Here is a 15,172-nt window from a genome sequence, read left to right on the forward strand (position 1 = left end):
CAGTCAAGTCAAATAAAAAAAAATCTAGCTTGCAATAAAATAACAGGCCATTAAAAGCAAAACAAAACAAATATGCTAATTGCTGTGGGTTCATTGTCTGTTCTGTAGAGGGTGGTTTTTAATTTAGACAGAACCTAACACTTAGCCGACTAAACAACCCTTCTGAAACCCGGCGCTGTTAAAGCCTAATCTCTAGACTGCAATCCACAATAAAATAAAAATAGGGCGTCTTGGTTTCCGTAGCAAACCCAGCGGCCTATTCATTTACTTGCAGAAAGACTCCTGACAACCGATAACTTCTTCCACTTACTCCTGACAGCAGACGGACTGAACTCGGTGCCCTTTTACTTCATATCGGCACCGAGTTAGTTAACCGTGACATGGTTGGCTTGCCTTCACAAGAGGGGAAAATAATGGGCGAGAGCTACGGAGTTGGGAGGGAGGTGAGAGCGTATTCGACACCTGCCACCACTCGACTGTAGACTTTACCGCATCGGACAAAGTCTCCGGGAATGGGACACATGATTTTCTGTCTATCTCTCTAGAATTTTTCAGAAGGTGCTCGGGAGCTACAGAGACGACAATAAGAAAAAAAATCCTGTTGGTTTTCTTAAACAACTTACATCAACATATTGGTTAAAACAACTGCGCTAGCACGCTATGTTTCCTAATCAAAAACTAAGTTTTCTCTTTATCGCAAGCTTCTAGTGCCGAGGATTGGTTGTGGTTATTTAACCGTGGAAAACGTTTCTCGGATTTTTGTTACTTTTGTGGAAAGTCTTGAAGAACCAAGTTGCTACATTGCATGGCGCGAAAGTCAAAGGAATGAATCGATAAAAACTTACCCTTTAAACGTGAATTACGGCTCCTATTTGGCAGAGTGCAGAAAAATAAAAGCAAAGGTGAGTAAGCTTTTCCTCCAGGCTCTGCTAACTAACAAGTACTTCACTGTTTGTGTTGGGGTTTGAGGATAGATGTGTTTATTTTAACAAACTTACTTTTATTGTCTCAAGACTAGTTGTTGATAATTGTGTTTGCTGTTTTTGATGTCGTTGCTCTGTGTTGGCTACTTACATTCGTGAGACTGCAGTACAAACGTCCCTCAGATGGGGGATGCTTTTTCCCAGGAAACGGTGGTTTCAATATCAGTCGCCGCGATATAAATTATACATCTTGAAAAATACGATGACAGCCTTTGTACAGATGTTTGTAGATGTGTTTGGTAAATGGAATTTCACAAGATATATCATACGAAAATCTATTGGGGACTTGTCATAGAACACCAATCATAACATTATTTCATTAATGGTCATTGATTCCTTGCCTTTTAATGTACACTTGGTCTGATGTCGCAATAATTGTGCTTAGTGTAGAGAAACAGAATATTGCCTATTACAGGTCATGTGATGTGGGTTTTAAATTCTGAAAACTTCTGATTACAATCTTGAAATGGCCGATATTACACAAATAAGACTCGTTCTTACGCAGCTTTAAAGCAATTTAAGTACCTGCCTCGAGTCATATATTCTTCGATGAGCGGTCAACTTCGATGTTACAGGTAAGGGAAATGAATCGAAATATGTCGCGTCTGTCAGACGTCGCATGTTTTTAGCTTTGATGGTCAGACAACAATTTGCATGCCCCACTTTTACACGGTTATCAACGCCTGAGACTAAATCGTGTTTCTGTTTCACAAAGTTCCACGGCGGCGCAACTTTCAGAGAAATGTTCTGCACGGACGAGGAGTTTTAATGGGCATTACGAATACCGCTTTTAGTATTTATAATTCATACAGCGCCTTCCTGGATGAAGTGCTCATACATAATACATGTTAACTTAAAACCAAAACAGTCGTCTGTCGATAAAGCAGATCTTGTTAATATCCATCAGTTCGCTGATAACGTTGAAAGGTTCAGCGTTAATGTTTGGCTGTAACGTAAATCAGACATTAATATAGACACGATTAATATTACAGTCGGTGCGGAAAAGGTCTTAGCGATTATTCTTGGGCTTGTTAAATATTAAAGCATTTTAAAGTGTGTCTGACTTGTAACACCTTTAACCGTTTCATTGTTGGCCGAATATGGCAGGCAGCGAGAGAAATGGTGGAGAAACTGATTGTTAACACATTTTGTGCAATCAACGATAAAACCATGTCTGACGGTAAAAATGCACTACGTGTTCCCTAAGGTGAACCGTCCCGGCTGTAGACTGCACTTCATTCTAGAGAACAACTAGAGCAAGCTTAAAAGTCCAGTTGGATTGGTCAGTCACAATTTCATCACTTAGGTATTTGCCACCGACTTTGATCTTTCTCTCTTACAGTACGGTTTCAGCATTTGATTCACTGGGGTCATTTTATATATTTCATACTTTATTTTTTACTTTCTTCATTTGATAAGCCCTCGGGCATTCTTAGAAACACTGCCATGTCAGTGGCTGCCACTGGCTTTATTGGCAGGTATTGATTTGTATTATAGCAATTCCAGCAGCAGTCATAAGTGAAATGGTTGTGTGGCTGAGCTCACTTGTTGAGACTGGATGAAGCAGAGCACATAGATGTTGATACCTCACAAAATACACATTCTGCAAACACTCTGACCATACTGAATGTAATGCCAGTTGGTGTCCAGAATGTAAAATCAAGTGAATCCATTCATGGCCATGGTTAATGCATCAGGGCAGTCAAAACACTCTTTGATCAAGGGTGAACCCATAGGGGAACATACAAAGACAGAAAAGGTAGGACATCACTGAACAGGGACACTTTTAGACTATTATGAACAAACAGACAATGTCACAGCTGGGGGAAAAACAGCCAAGGAATTTGGTGAGAGATGTTTTTTTAGAACAGGGGTACAGTTACAATTGATAATTCTGACCTTTGAACTCCGTGAAAGAATATTTTTGGCTTGGGGTTTATGGAGGCTTTCAGTGTGCTGTGCTGCACGTACCATCTGAATCACCCGCAGCATTCACCTCTCTCTGCAGGAGGTTTATGTGTGCTGAGTCCTCCCTGCTCTTCTCAACAGGGTGATAATACTGTTTTACTGCATGCAGCAGCCTCCAGCTCCACATTATTTAAAGTTACAAAGGAAGCACTACCCATTAAAGTATCCCGACTTTATGAAATTTCAGGATCACGCTCAAAACATTTGGAAAGAGCAGTAAGACCTTTTCAACTGGGATGACTTATTTTCAAGCTGCGAATTTCATCAGGCTAAATTTCTGCCTTCCATCCTTGAGGTGCCAGCAGTCACCTTTGCAGATGGCTGTTTGCTTAACTATTAACAATCAATCACTTCCCCAAGGTTTCAGGAACTCTGTGACATCAGTCGAGGAGTTAGATCGTTTTTTTTTTTTTTATCAGTGGCGGTGTCATAAATGCGCATGACTGGCATGGTGCAATTGTGTCCATGCATGGTGCATGGACACAATTTGCAGCTATTTTTTAACATTTATACACAAAGCCATCGCGTCCTCTCTTAAAGCAGCTGTTAAGATTTTTGTATTTACAAATATCACATAACATTTGTTTAGCAGATACTCTTATCCAGAGCAATTTGGAAAGCTTACAGTTTATCCATGTTATACATTAATACAGCTGGATATTTACCGAGGTAGGTTGGGTTAAGTGCCTTGCCCATCTTGAAATCGAACCAGCTGCCTTTGGGTCACTCATGTCCTGCTCCTTCCCGCCCCACCACAATGCTGCCCTTGTGGCTGTCCTTCATGGCACGAGAAGATGGACCAGAGCAATAGTGTGTGTGACCGCCATGCGTAAGAGCTGATTAACGTGTAAAAATAAACATACTCAGATTTGGGAAGGGCATGTTCTAGAGGACTTGCACGCAGCACAGATGTTGAATGCAGGCATTTTCAATTTGTCGGCACACCCCACAGCACATCGATTGGCAGTACACTGTAAATATTTTGCCATAAGGTGATGCGCTTTGTTCAAGCATGTACAAAATCGACAGCAACAGAGCAGAAAATGCATTTGAAGGGGAGGCACAGTTTTAATGTGAGTATATGTGCTCAGGAAAATGCATTTGAAGGGGAGGCACAGTTTTAACGTGAGTGCAGTTTACTCCTCACAAGGTCTGGCTTGTTCACTGTGTTAGCTTCAAACTCTAATAGGAATAACAAATCTCTGTGTGAGCCAAGAACTTAGGCTGCTCTTGTAAAATTAAGAACAGACTGAATGAAGCAGGGGGGATGTTTACCTGTGTATTGACTCTGGTTGTTGTCTGGGATGATTTAGAGAGTTCCTTGCTTGCACTGTTTGTTTATCACTGGGTCTTGGCTGTGTTTTTCATTGCAGTAATCCTCTCTGTATTCAGTATCCCTGTTGTACATCTGATGTGGTTGAACTTGCAGGCTTTCAAAATGTGTGCAGCACTTTTTTCATACATTGCAAATAAGGACAGTTTTTTTTTTTTTTTGAAGGTGAGGTAGCTCTGCTCAGCATGACCCCATTGTCATGTTGAGCAAAATCTAGGTGGTATGGCAGATATTAGAAACGATGCACTGCAGCAAAGTGTCAAAATCCCGGCCTAGGTACATATGCGAGGGTTGGAGGTTCCGGTGGCCATTTAGCAGGCATAGTATATATTCTCCAACTTGTTTCATTTTAACATGGTACAAAGCCTATGTCAGGAAGGCACCACACTCAGATGGTGTTAAGAGCTTAGGCCAGAGTGCTAGAAAGCTCACTTTGAACAAACTGGTTTCATATTTGTGCACTACTAAAATCTAAATGTAAATATGACTGTAGTCATGGTTGCCAGAATGGGTTAATATCCACAAATGATTACATGAAAAATCTGCAAGAAAAATTTCAAAGGAGAAGTGTATAGGAGTTGAGATGGGAATAATTTCAAAGGCAATGAGGAGCTCAAGTCTTGGAAATTTGGATTAGTGTCAACTATAGATGAGTAATTCTGAGATAGTATTGGAGGGAATTTTCACATAATCTGGCAACAATGAATCTCATCAACTTGTAACAATATGGCTCCTACAATATCAAACATGGCAACTCTTGGCCAAAAGCGTTGCAGCAAAGCTGATAACTCAGATCAACAGTGTTGAGTTTGATGGATCATTATAATTTGACAACGGTTAGCTACAGTAGCTTGTCATTCAGAAACATATGTACAGCTAAAAGAAAAATTAATGAACACAACGTATGTGTAAGTAGCTGGATGTCAAGTAATAGGCTTTGCTTTGATTCATCTGAATTCCCTTGGAAACACAGCTGTGTGAGAAAGGGTGAAACTGGAACAGAAGGTATGATGCAAGAGAAAAGACTGTTGTTTCAAGTATGCTGACACTGTGAGGGGTTAATGTGGGTGTTTCTTGTACTCTGTAAACATGGAGCAGATTGCTAAACAATCAACTCTTAAATCACATGCTTTTGTTTCTTCTCATACAAGTTGTTTTATTTATTTATTTATTGATTTTCCCTTACAAATCCCCTTCCTCGGTTCCCTTTCCCTTGTGTTTAAGAGAGAGACCTACTCACTCCAAAAATCTCTCTCCTCTCTCTCTCACATATATATATCTGTCTGATGTTTATAATGGTTGCATAGCTACATTGTTAAGAGGCAGTGGCCTGTCACTGGTCTATTCATCTTAACAGTAATTATCTCAGGCTATTATGGGGGCAGTGTTGAAACCATAGAGGAGCAGACAGTTAGACCAGGCCCTGACAACAGGATCCACTGTAAATGAAACCCAATGCTCAGTAATCTAAATCAGGGTATCGGGGAACGCGGCCTCTGCGAACAGAACAACAACACCCTGGGTCAGCGGGGTGTTAACCTAACCCAGGGTGAGCTCCTGAAAGTCATAATTCTGGTAGCTAACCAGATCACTGAGTAGGCAATAATGAAACAAGACCTACGCGTGACTATATGTGCTCATGAAATGGATTCGGTATCTTTGGGACTTAGTCCGTGTCCTGAAACGAGAAGGTTGTGGGGTTGCGCCCTGGCCAGGTCATGCCAGATGGGCTGGTGTGATAGCCTTCTTAAGGGTGTATCCTCATATCCAGGGAGTATATTTTTCGGGGTTTTTTCTGAATGAGAATGTGAATGAAAATGGGAATTGCACAAAATCAGGATTCAGGATCAATTTTTTTTAGGAATCAGGGCCAAGTTAACAAATGACCTAACAATAAATGCTAGGATTCTTCAAAACAACCAGACAAACATATTTGAACCTTTTTGAACAAAATTATTATCGTCAGACTGTAAGTGAATTCTTATTACGGGACTTTGGTGCTTTGCCTCCAGAACTAGAATTAACTACAGTTTGAATATGTCGGCATTAATAAATAGAGATAAAAGTAGTAACATAATCGTTTTGTTGTCTTTGGTTTGCATATTTTTTAAAGCAATTTTAATAGCAGTGATACGATAGGAGTCTGCAGTTTTATTTGGAAAAGCCTTTGTCATTTATTAGCTCCCCACACAGTATCACTTAGGCAGCACCAAAGCGCAGGCGAGTAACCCATGCTAGCTTGAGACAATTCAACAATGGACATATGCCAGAGTGTAAAACGGTTCAGGGGAGACACCTGTGCATGCTCACGTGAAGGTTTGGAATAAAAGACCTGATGTGCTGCAGGTAATAAATCAGTCATCAGACAGGGGGAACTCTCTCTGATGTCCGAGTGTGAAAAAACTGTGCAAGGAAATGGGGGGTGGAAATGGTTTCATCGTGAGACCGGTACATTATGCAGACTCACTAAACTGCAGCACAAGGAAGCATGCGTTTAAGATTGTCAGAGAAGATACCCCTTAACAATGTTTAGCTGTTTCAGCTCAAAGGAATTAATCTCGCCCTGATTCATGTGCGCTTGGATGATTAAGCTCGGTTAGAGGGAGGCAGAGAAGCAGGGGAGAGAGAAAGAAGGCTTTGAGTTTCACCCACTTACACACAATGTGGGGGGCAAAGAGGTGGGAGGCAGTCACTGGAGAGGATCTGGACTGCTAGAAAACAGCAGACCTGATCAGACAAAAAATGTAACAGAGCAAGAAGTCAGTTTAATCTCGATCACGATTTTTGTTTGCAAAACCTGTGCCTCAGTTTCACGGGAGGGTCCTTATGTGCAGGAACAACGTTTGGATCAATTAATTAAATAAGCAATTATTGTTGTTGTCCTGTCATCCCTTTATTATACTTTGTTAGAAGGGGCATAATTAGCTTAATAAGAAGGGTGTCGTTTTCCTGCAATCAAAACTGGGAAGGGAGCTGCACACTCCCCCAGCATTAGCTGTGAAAACATGCCGTACACTGTCCGCTGTTGTTTTCTCCTTTTATGGGTTTGAGCAGCTTTATATTTGTAACTGGTACAACTATTACTCCTTTTTTATTTAAAGTTGAAGATTAGCTCCTTATTCTGTGTGAATGTGAATGTGTTACATAAGCACAACTGAGATCTTTAGCTTCAGTCCTGTTAGGGCTGGTTGTGATGATATAATGCTTACTCTTGACGAAAGAATTGTTTAAAGAATACCAAAGGTCTTGTACTTGGAATTTTTATATGGCAACAAGAATGAATTCAATGTTTGTCCCTTAAAAAGCAGTCAGGCCACATTACTGACAAGACCTTGAAAGCATAGATGTGTGAAAGAGCGGACTCTAAGAATCATGACTTATTTTTCCAGCAGTGCTGTGAAATGTTTGTTTTGCCAAGACTAAAATACTGATAATCTAAATAGCAGTAATACATTCTTGAAATAGAAAGATATGTTTGTGTTAACATGAATATCACACCTACAGGAGGTAAATAGCTGGAGGCTCTTTGGACTGCATAGCTAGCTAGTAATGTCCTGCATACAAGAAATGAGAGTGGTAATTGGTTTTAAGATTAATAAAAATAAACTCAAATCAATAGTTGTAAATAAAAATACACATGCCCTCTGGGTGTTGTTTTTGGAAAGAAAATTTTTTACATGTTCTTTATCATGTACGTGATTAAATTGTGGTAAGCTGATATCTCTCAAAGGAACTAGAGTGCAGAGACTTTGCAAACATTACTTCATTTAATAAGCACAGAGTAGAATTTGCTTTTGTGTGTACGTGCTGTTGGTGAAATTCATCAGCATATGACAAATTCACATACAAACACAGACTGTGGATGTTTTGTTCCCCCAGATTTGGTTGTATAGAATGTGCTTGTGGAATCCTTGCTGGACAGGGATGTACATTTACATTTATGGTCATGTACTCCACTGCTTCTATTAATCTGTGGTGGAGATGAACCAGGGCACCTTTTTTTGCCATGTTCGCCCACACCTCAGAGAAGCTGGAATGAGCTGGGGACGTGGCCACATTTAGGTGTGGCTGGCCTCGGTCCTTTTGGCCTCTGTCTCTGTGGCTGTTTCCATCACACCGACCCTGCATGGAGGCACACAATCTCGGACGCAAGCAGCCCAGTGTCACCCCTCTGGCTTCTCTGATGGAGTTAGGAAGCTCCCCGTGCTAAATGCGAACTACACCTGTTTCCATTGAGCTAGCCGCTCAGACTTTTTCCACATCAGCACTCAAGGGTCAGCCCTAGCGCACCCCACGCTAACACAGCCTGCGTATGCAGCTTGACGTAGACAGTTCCTGAGCGGATCGTGGGGACAACCCAAAAGTCTTAAATCTGCAGAAGGAGAAGGGTACGTAAATATTTTGGCTTTATGGACTTCGTAGGACTGAGAGCAAGTAGGAAACGATCCAGGCCCGCTGGCGGGGCCGTAATTCATCGTCGTTTTTCCATCACATAAATTCTCCTGTTATTATGAGACCTCAGACCTCATTTGTCTCACTTTTTTCAGCTGGTGTCACTTTGGCGCACTTATTGTACAGCGTAATTGAAATTTAACCAGCTCTTGTGCTGACACGCTCCGGCTCCCCCTTTCCTCTCCCGATACCCGGCGCTCGTTATCGTGGGCCCGTCGATGTGGACGCCGCTGGGCACGTCTTCACTGCAAGTGTGACAGGTCACCTGGGACCCGTGTAACAGCAGCGCTCGTGCTCAGAAACGGGCCGGGTCAGTGTCAGGGGCGTGAGAGGAGGGAAGATTGGCAGATTGCGGGGGCAGGCTGGTGATAATGAGTCAGGGGACTGTCTGCCTTTCCGTCTTGCTCACTGGTCTTTTTTGGTGCAGCCACCCACGGTTTTCACTGAGGCTTTTGCCTCCTGAATCAAGGCACCTCTCTGCATTTATTTCCCATACTCTGTGCCGTGACGGCGGATGGAATGTCCTCCATACATCTGCTTAATGCTGTTGTGGAGATACAAGCAGGGGGCCATGCAGGGAACAAGGAAGACTGTGTTTCTGGGATCCTTTTGTTGAAAGCGTGAAGCACGTTTTAGAAGTGAATAAAAATAGTTTTAAACGTAATGTGGATTGAAAAGGCATTGCGTAACCCTGCCCCTTTCAGCGAGGTGGCCCTTAATCATTTGTGCCAGTTGCCAGTGATGTGTGAAACCAGGTTGAAGACACCATCTGAATCCATAATTAACGGTGCATATTACAAGCAGCAAAGCAGTCGTGTATGTCAACAAGACCTCAGAGGCGGCCGCGTCTGACTTTGCCTCGAATGCTACACCTCTTACTATGCGGCCTAATTTTGGTGTGAGTCTGACAATGACAGAGAGCAAGGGTAGCTAATCCAGGCAGCTGCCAGCCCGGGGAGCAGTAAGCCTCCATTCTGGAGATAGCTGAGCCACGGCCAGGGCCGGGGACAGGTGCGGAAGGCATGTGACGGCGTACGGTTGAGAAGGTGGTGGATTCCAGAGGGTCCGGTCGGCCAGGCTGGAACAGGCAGTGCCGCGCTGGCTGCTCGCGGGAAAAGCTAAAGAACCGTCGCCGACAGGCCGGGACCGAAGTGGGGGGAGCCGAGAGGGTCCGATGGGAGTGGGGGGAAGCGGGGACGACGCGGAGCGGTCAGGCTTTTAAGCTGGTATTAAAGACTAAGGGGGATTTCTAAGCCGCGAGGCTGGCATTCTGGAGCAGAGAGCGTAAAGAGGCGGGCGCTTGTTTTTCACAGAGGGGCGCGGTGAGCGCAAGGCCAGGCAGACATGTTTCCTTGGGCGGTCACCTCAGATCCTCACGCTGACGACAGGCTGACTTATCTCCCTGCAGTCGCCGGGGTCAGAGATGGATACCGGTGTCCTGGTTCAGCTGGCGAACACGCCGGTGACTCACGCAGCCTGTGGGAGGCTGTGGATTTCCTGCCCCGATCAAGCAGCCCTTTTACATATGGGCTCAGAGCATTTACAACAGAGAAGCATCCCGCTTCTTTTCAGGGAAGGATTTAACACTTGTTAAAGGGGACCTGTGTGCCCAGCCCTGGGGAAGTCTGGGCTTGAGTTCAATTAGTCATTGAACAATGAGTCCAACAGTAAAGATGGATGCATCGTGTCATTCATGTGAATGAATTATACCCTGTTTTAGATGCTTAATTAAGTAATTACACAATGGTGTATGTTCCGCTGATGTCATCATCAGTATTTTTCACAGGATTGTACCATGCCAGCAGATCGAGCTGATTGGTAAATATCTTTTAGTAATTGACCATGTCCCAGTTCCCAAATGTCACTAGTTTGTCCCATCATGAATATTCATAACATGGGAATTTTGCTCAATAGCAGGTTTGATCCTTTGACAGTGAGAAGATGTCAGTACATAAATGCAGTGGCTGGGTCCACACACAGCGACTCCAAAGAACAAAACTTTACTGCGACTGAGGCAGGACTACATATCATGCAACTTTCACTCAACTATGATCACTATGAGAACCAAAATGAATCCAACTGACAGCTGGGAAACTAGACTGTCCTAAATATGACAGCTACTGAAAAACTTTCATTTTATAGCTGGGCTCAGTTGTACTAACATTCAGGTAGTGTTTTTTGCACTTCACACAAATGGGGAAATAGTACAAAATGAATATAGGCATTATAGCCCATGATGCACAGCGGTCTCCATCTAACTACCTTCCATCTAACAACAGCTTTGCCCAAACAGCTGCACTTTTACCATATCATTACCATATTATGAATATTCATGAAGAAGACCAGCAAGCTGAAAGCAACAGGGTGGCATCAGTAACTGCAAGGTACCAACCAATCAGAATGGTCTGCTGGTGTAATACCATTTGTAGAGAAAAGCCAGCTGCCTGGAGGATACACACTGGCAAATAAATGATGGCATCACTGCTCTAACATGCTAGGGGAAGCCCACATTCTGCCTTTGTGCAGAGTTGTTGGTTTAGTAGCTTTCGTATGGGTCTGATAATGGTCACCTGTGACTGAATTGAGGGGTGATGCCTTTTACTATAAACCATGAACAGCGCACAGTTGAATGGTCTCTTCTGGAGTTGTGGACTACCTCTCTTTAATTGTAGCCAGATGTTTAGTGGCTTAATCCTTAGAATCGGTGGGGTCAGCAAAGTTATTGAGATCAGATGGTGAAAATGAAAAATAATAAGTACTAATACAATTTAAATACAGTGTGCTAGCAAGGTATTCAGTTGTGTAGTGGAAGTTCTAAATACGTTTGCTGCATTGTTGGACATAGCTTGCTACAGTTTTAAATGGATTTTTCTTGTAGGATTTTTAAAAAATTTCATTTCATATTGTAAATTAATCACTGCATTGTGTTTTTGAGCATTGATCCATCTAGGTTTGAAAATTGCCCTTCTTAAAATGCTCACAGTGTAAGTGTATGTATTTTTATCCTTCTCTGTCATCAAAACATAAAAAGGGTGTACGTGAGTGGACTTATACAAGCAATTACACATTAATTTATTCTGAATGGCCTCCGGTGTGTTAGCAACTACAGTGAAGCTACAAACTTGAAAAATCAAACGCTGATCCGAAAATTGCGACGAACAATATCGCGCCCACCGTAAGCCGGCGCGATGCCGGAAAACAGCTGTAGGGTATAAATAGGCGTGCAAGAGTGGCCGGTAATTGCAGAGGAACGTCGTGTTTATTGTACGAGTGAAAAGAGCAGCCCCATTGAAACAGGTGTTGGTATGCAGCGAGGGGCGTGGATCTCCCTCTCCCTCTCTCCCTCTCCCTCTCTCCCTCTCCCTCTCTCCCTCTCTCCCTCCCCACCCTCGGCAGCCGTCTAATGCTCGCTCGCCCGTTATGTGCGCTCTGGGATGGCGGGATTACAGGCAGAGTCAGGCGGGGGGGATAAGAGGTGGTATAAATATAAGGTGACGTGCGTGCAGAAACCCGCCCTCTCGCGCCGCCAAGAGGCCCACAGGGTTCTGCAGGTTTTGGGCGCACCTGGAAATCAAGAGGTGGGGGGGGGGGGGGGCGGGGTTATTCCTTTTTTTCTCCATTTTGAGGAACGGCGTCCAAACCTGAGGCGTTGTCCAGTCACGCCCAGGGCCCCAGGCCTCAGGGAGGAGTGGCCGTGCTCGCGGTCGTAAGATCCCCCCCTTGCCTTTCTCGGGTGTTTGGTCCTGTACTAGTTTTCCTAACAGGAGCGGATTGCGCCCCTAGGTACAAAACAGAGGTGTGGAGATCAAAAGAACCTGAGTAGGTACATTCATGAAAGATTCATGGTTAACGTTCTTTTTTTTATTGAAGACGAGACTACAGATGTGGTCGTTTCGGCATACCGCCTTCATTGGCAACGCAGTGTTACTCTGGTGCGATTCCCTGTGCCCGTTTGCTCGAATTCCGACGGTGTCCTGTTGCGGGCGACAGCAAAGAGCCACAAGAGCAGAGGAGGCGTCACGGGAGGACGGAAATGGCCGACTTCAAAGGGGAGCAGATAAGCTGGCAGGGGCTTAGGACTCTTTGAAGGGAGGTGCTGAATCTGGTAGTTAGGATCAGGGGACTTTAAGACAGTCCTGAGGGTTCATTGCAAATCATATATTGAATGTTGATCTGTAGATCAGTGAGTACTGAGCAGGCAAACCTACCCCCAGTAAGGGGAACAACCCCTGTAACTTTTTCTAGTACATCTGTCTGTGGGTTACTCTTCCAACAACTCTGGTTAGTAATGCTTTTTACTTCAACAAGGAAGAGTGGACATGGACCAGGACTGAATAATCCCAACTTTAGCTCGTGACTGTGTATGTAATGTAGCTGAAGACCCATTCACAAATGTATGAATTCCTTACTGCAAATCATGGATGAATGAATGAAATAAGCAGTAATATACAGGCCAAATCTAACTGAGCGGTCTTGCAGAACTCAATAATGTTGTATTCCAAGACAGGATAAGTTATGTGTACCAAATGTCCTTACTACATACTGAGATGGAGACTCTAACATGGCAGTGATCTATCAGTTGTTTTTTTTTTATTCAGTTTGAATTCAGTTTGATTTTTGTGCTATAAAACCCTCTGATGAAGAAAACTCAGAAGATGTTTCGGATAGCTTGGATAGCCTTAGGTCTGAGGAAGAATAATTTACCAGTAATGAAGACAATTATTATGTAGCTGATTAAAACTGGCCTATCTAAATGATTGACACAGCATATTTCCAAATGTTTTTTGGGATCTGTAGGATTACTGTAGCTGTCTTGTACAGTCTCTGTGGCAGTTCTTGTCTTCTTTTTGAGGTGTGAACCGAGACTTTGACTCCTCAAAGTGCATTACTGTACATGGATTTTTAAATTCACCCTGATTTGCTTGTTCACTGCTGAGTTTAACCACCTCAGATGGCGCTACTAGAGGAGCTGTACCTCTCTGCTCTGTGAATTTTAAATACGATACTGCACTTTTACGTGACTAATTTACAGACCTTCCTTCAGTTGGTAGATGACGGGAATGTACAGTCTGCCTGAAAAGCCCGTAATGTAGCATGTTCCAACCTCTCTTTAAACAGCTCAACATTTGGAATTAGGAAGGAAGGCTCAATTGGTTCAGTCAAAACAATGAAAACTATAATTTTTATTGGTGTAGCACAGATTTTGTTTTGGGTTATATTCCAGTGGAGGGTAGGAAGGAGTTGACATTGCTCATTTATTTTCATTTGTTGTTCTCCTTTTCTGTAGCTTTCCATTTGTGTATTGTGTCATATGAATGCCACTGAAGCATGTCTGTAGCTAAACTGAATTGAGCCAGTTGAGCCAAAATGGAGACACAGTGAGAAAGGTGAAGTGTGCGTGTCAAAAATGCTGGAGAAAGAGCTGTGTGTTGTGTGAAATGTGGGTGGTAATTGCTGAGGCGGAGGGCTTGGGTAAATAGCGACATTTTCTGCAGGTGGAAACGTGACCTCTGACCCCCTCGCTCTCTGCGTTTCCTCCTGGGGCTAGTTTGTAAGAGGCCGTGCTAATGAGCTTTCGGGTCGACAGGCGTACTTGCTCCCTTGATGTGTGTACAGAGGTGTCGGGTTAAATCGCTCTCCCTCTCACTCCATCCTCAGTTTAAACTTTTCGGGAGAGCAAAAGCGACTCACGTGCTGACATGCGCATGCACACACCTACACACACACACACACACGCACACACACACACACACACACACACACACACACAGGTAAACCTCACTATGGTGCTGCAGAGGCTCACTTGCAGGAGTTATAGCATTTAACTGTTTTTGGAGTGTAAGAAATGTCAAAAAGGACGTAATATTAAATGATGCAGTACTTAAGCAATTAATAATTAATCACTTAGTAGGGTTGCACTTAACAGCTCAGACTAAAGGAATAACAATATGATACAAGTGTGCTAACTGCCACTTGTGTGTTAAGTGAGACAGAGAAGTGGCAGCCACACTGAAATTAAGTGGTATCAGAGCTGCGAAGTAAAATTGTCTGTTTATTTGATATCACAGATGAGTTCAGTATTGTTTGGCTGCTGTACCTCAGATCTGCACTGATCAGAGTAAATAGACAACGAAACTAATTCATAAGCGTAATTCATTTCACATTGTTGTGTAATTATGAGAGGAAGTATTACAAGCAGGCATGTGATTCTTTTAAAATAATTATATAACTAACCATACTATCTAAAAACTATAAATGCACACCTGCTCAGTAGTTCAATACAAGGTATGTGATAGAAAAACACTAGTCCACTTCTGTATGCTTCCACACTGTAACTCAGATATTGACATTGCATTGAAATGTATTTCAGTTAAAAGTTACTTGCGCAAACAGGCACGGATCTGGAAATATGTCTGTTGAGCAAACCTGAAAATAA

The 15,172-nt window shown here is 43.1% G+C and overlaps 1 protein-coding gene across 1 annotated transcript in view; it reads left to right on the top strand.

Annotated features, from left to right (window-relative positions):
• Positions 1-1,511: 1,511 nt before the first annotated feature.
• The window catches only part of sema3ga (sema domain, immunoglobulin domain (Ig), short basic domain, secreted, (semaphorin) 3Ga), a 46,928-nt gene continuing 33,267 nt past the window's right edge, over positions 1,512-15,172 (top strand). Inside the window, exon 1 of the mRNA XM_036530696.1 lies at positions 1,512-1,558. Coding sequence (XP_036386589.1) covers positions 1,533-1,558 — 26 coding nt within the window. The 5' untranslated portion in view covers positions 1,512-1,532. The remainder of the gene's footprint in view (positions 1,559-15,172) is intronic.

This window comes from Megalops cyprinoides, chromosome 6 (assembly GCF_013368585.1).
Source record: "Megalops cyprinoides isolate fMegCyp1 chromosome 6, fMegCyp1.pri, whole genome shotgun sequence".
Taxonomy (NCBI): Eukaryota; Metazoa; Chordata; class Actinopteri; order Elopiformes; family Megalopidae; genus Megalops; species Megalops cyprinoides.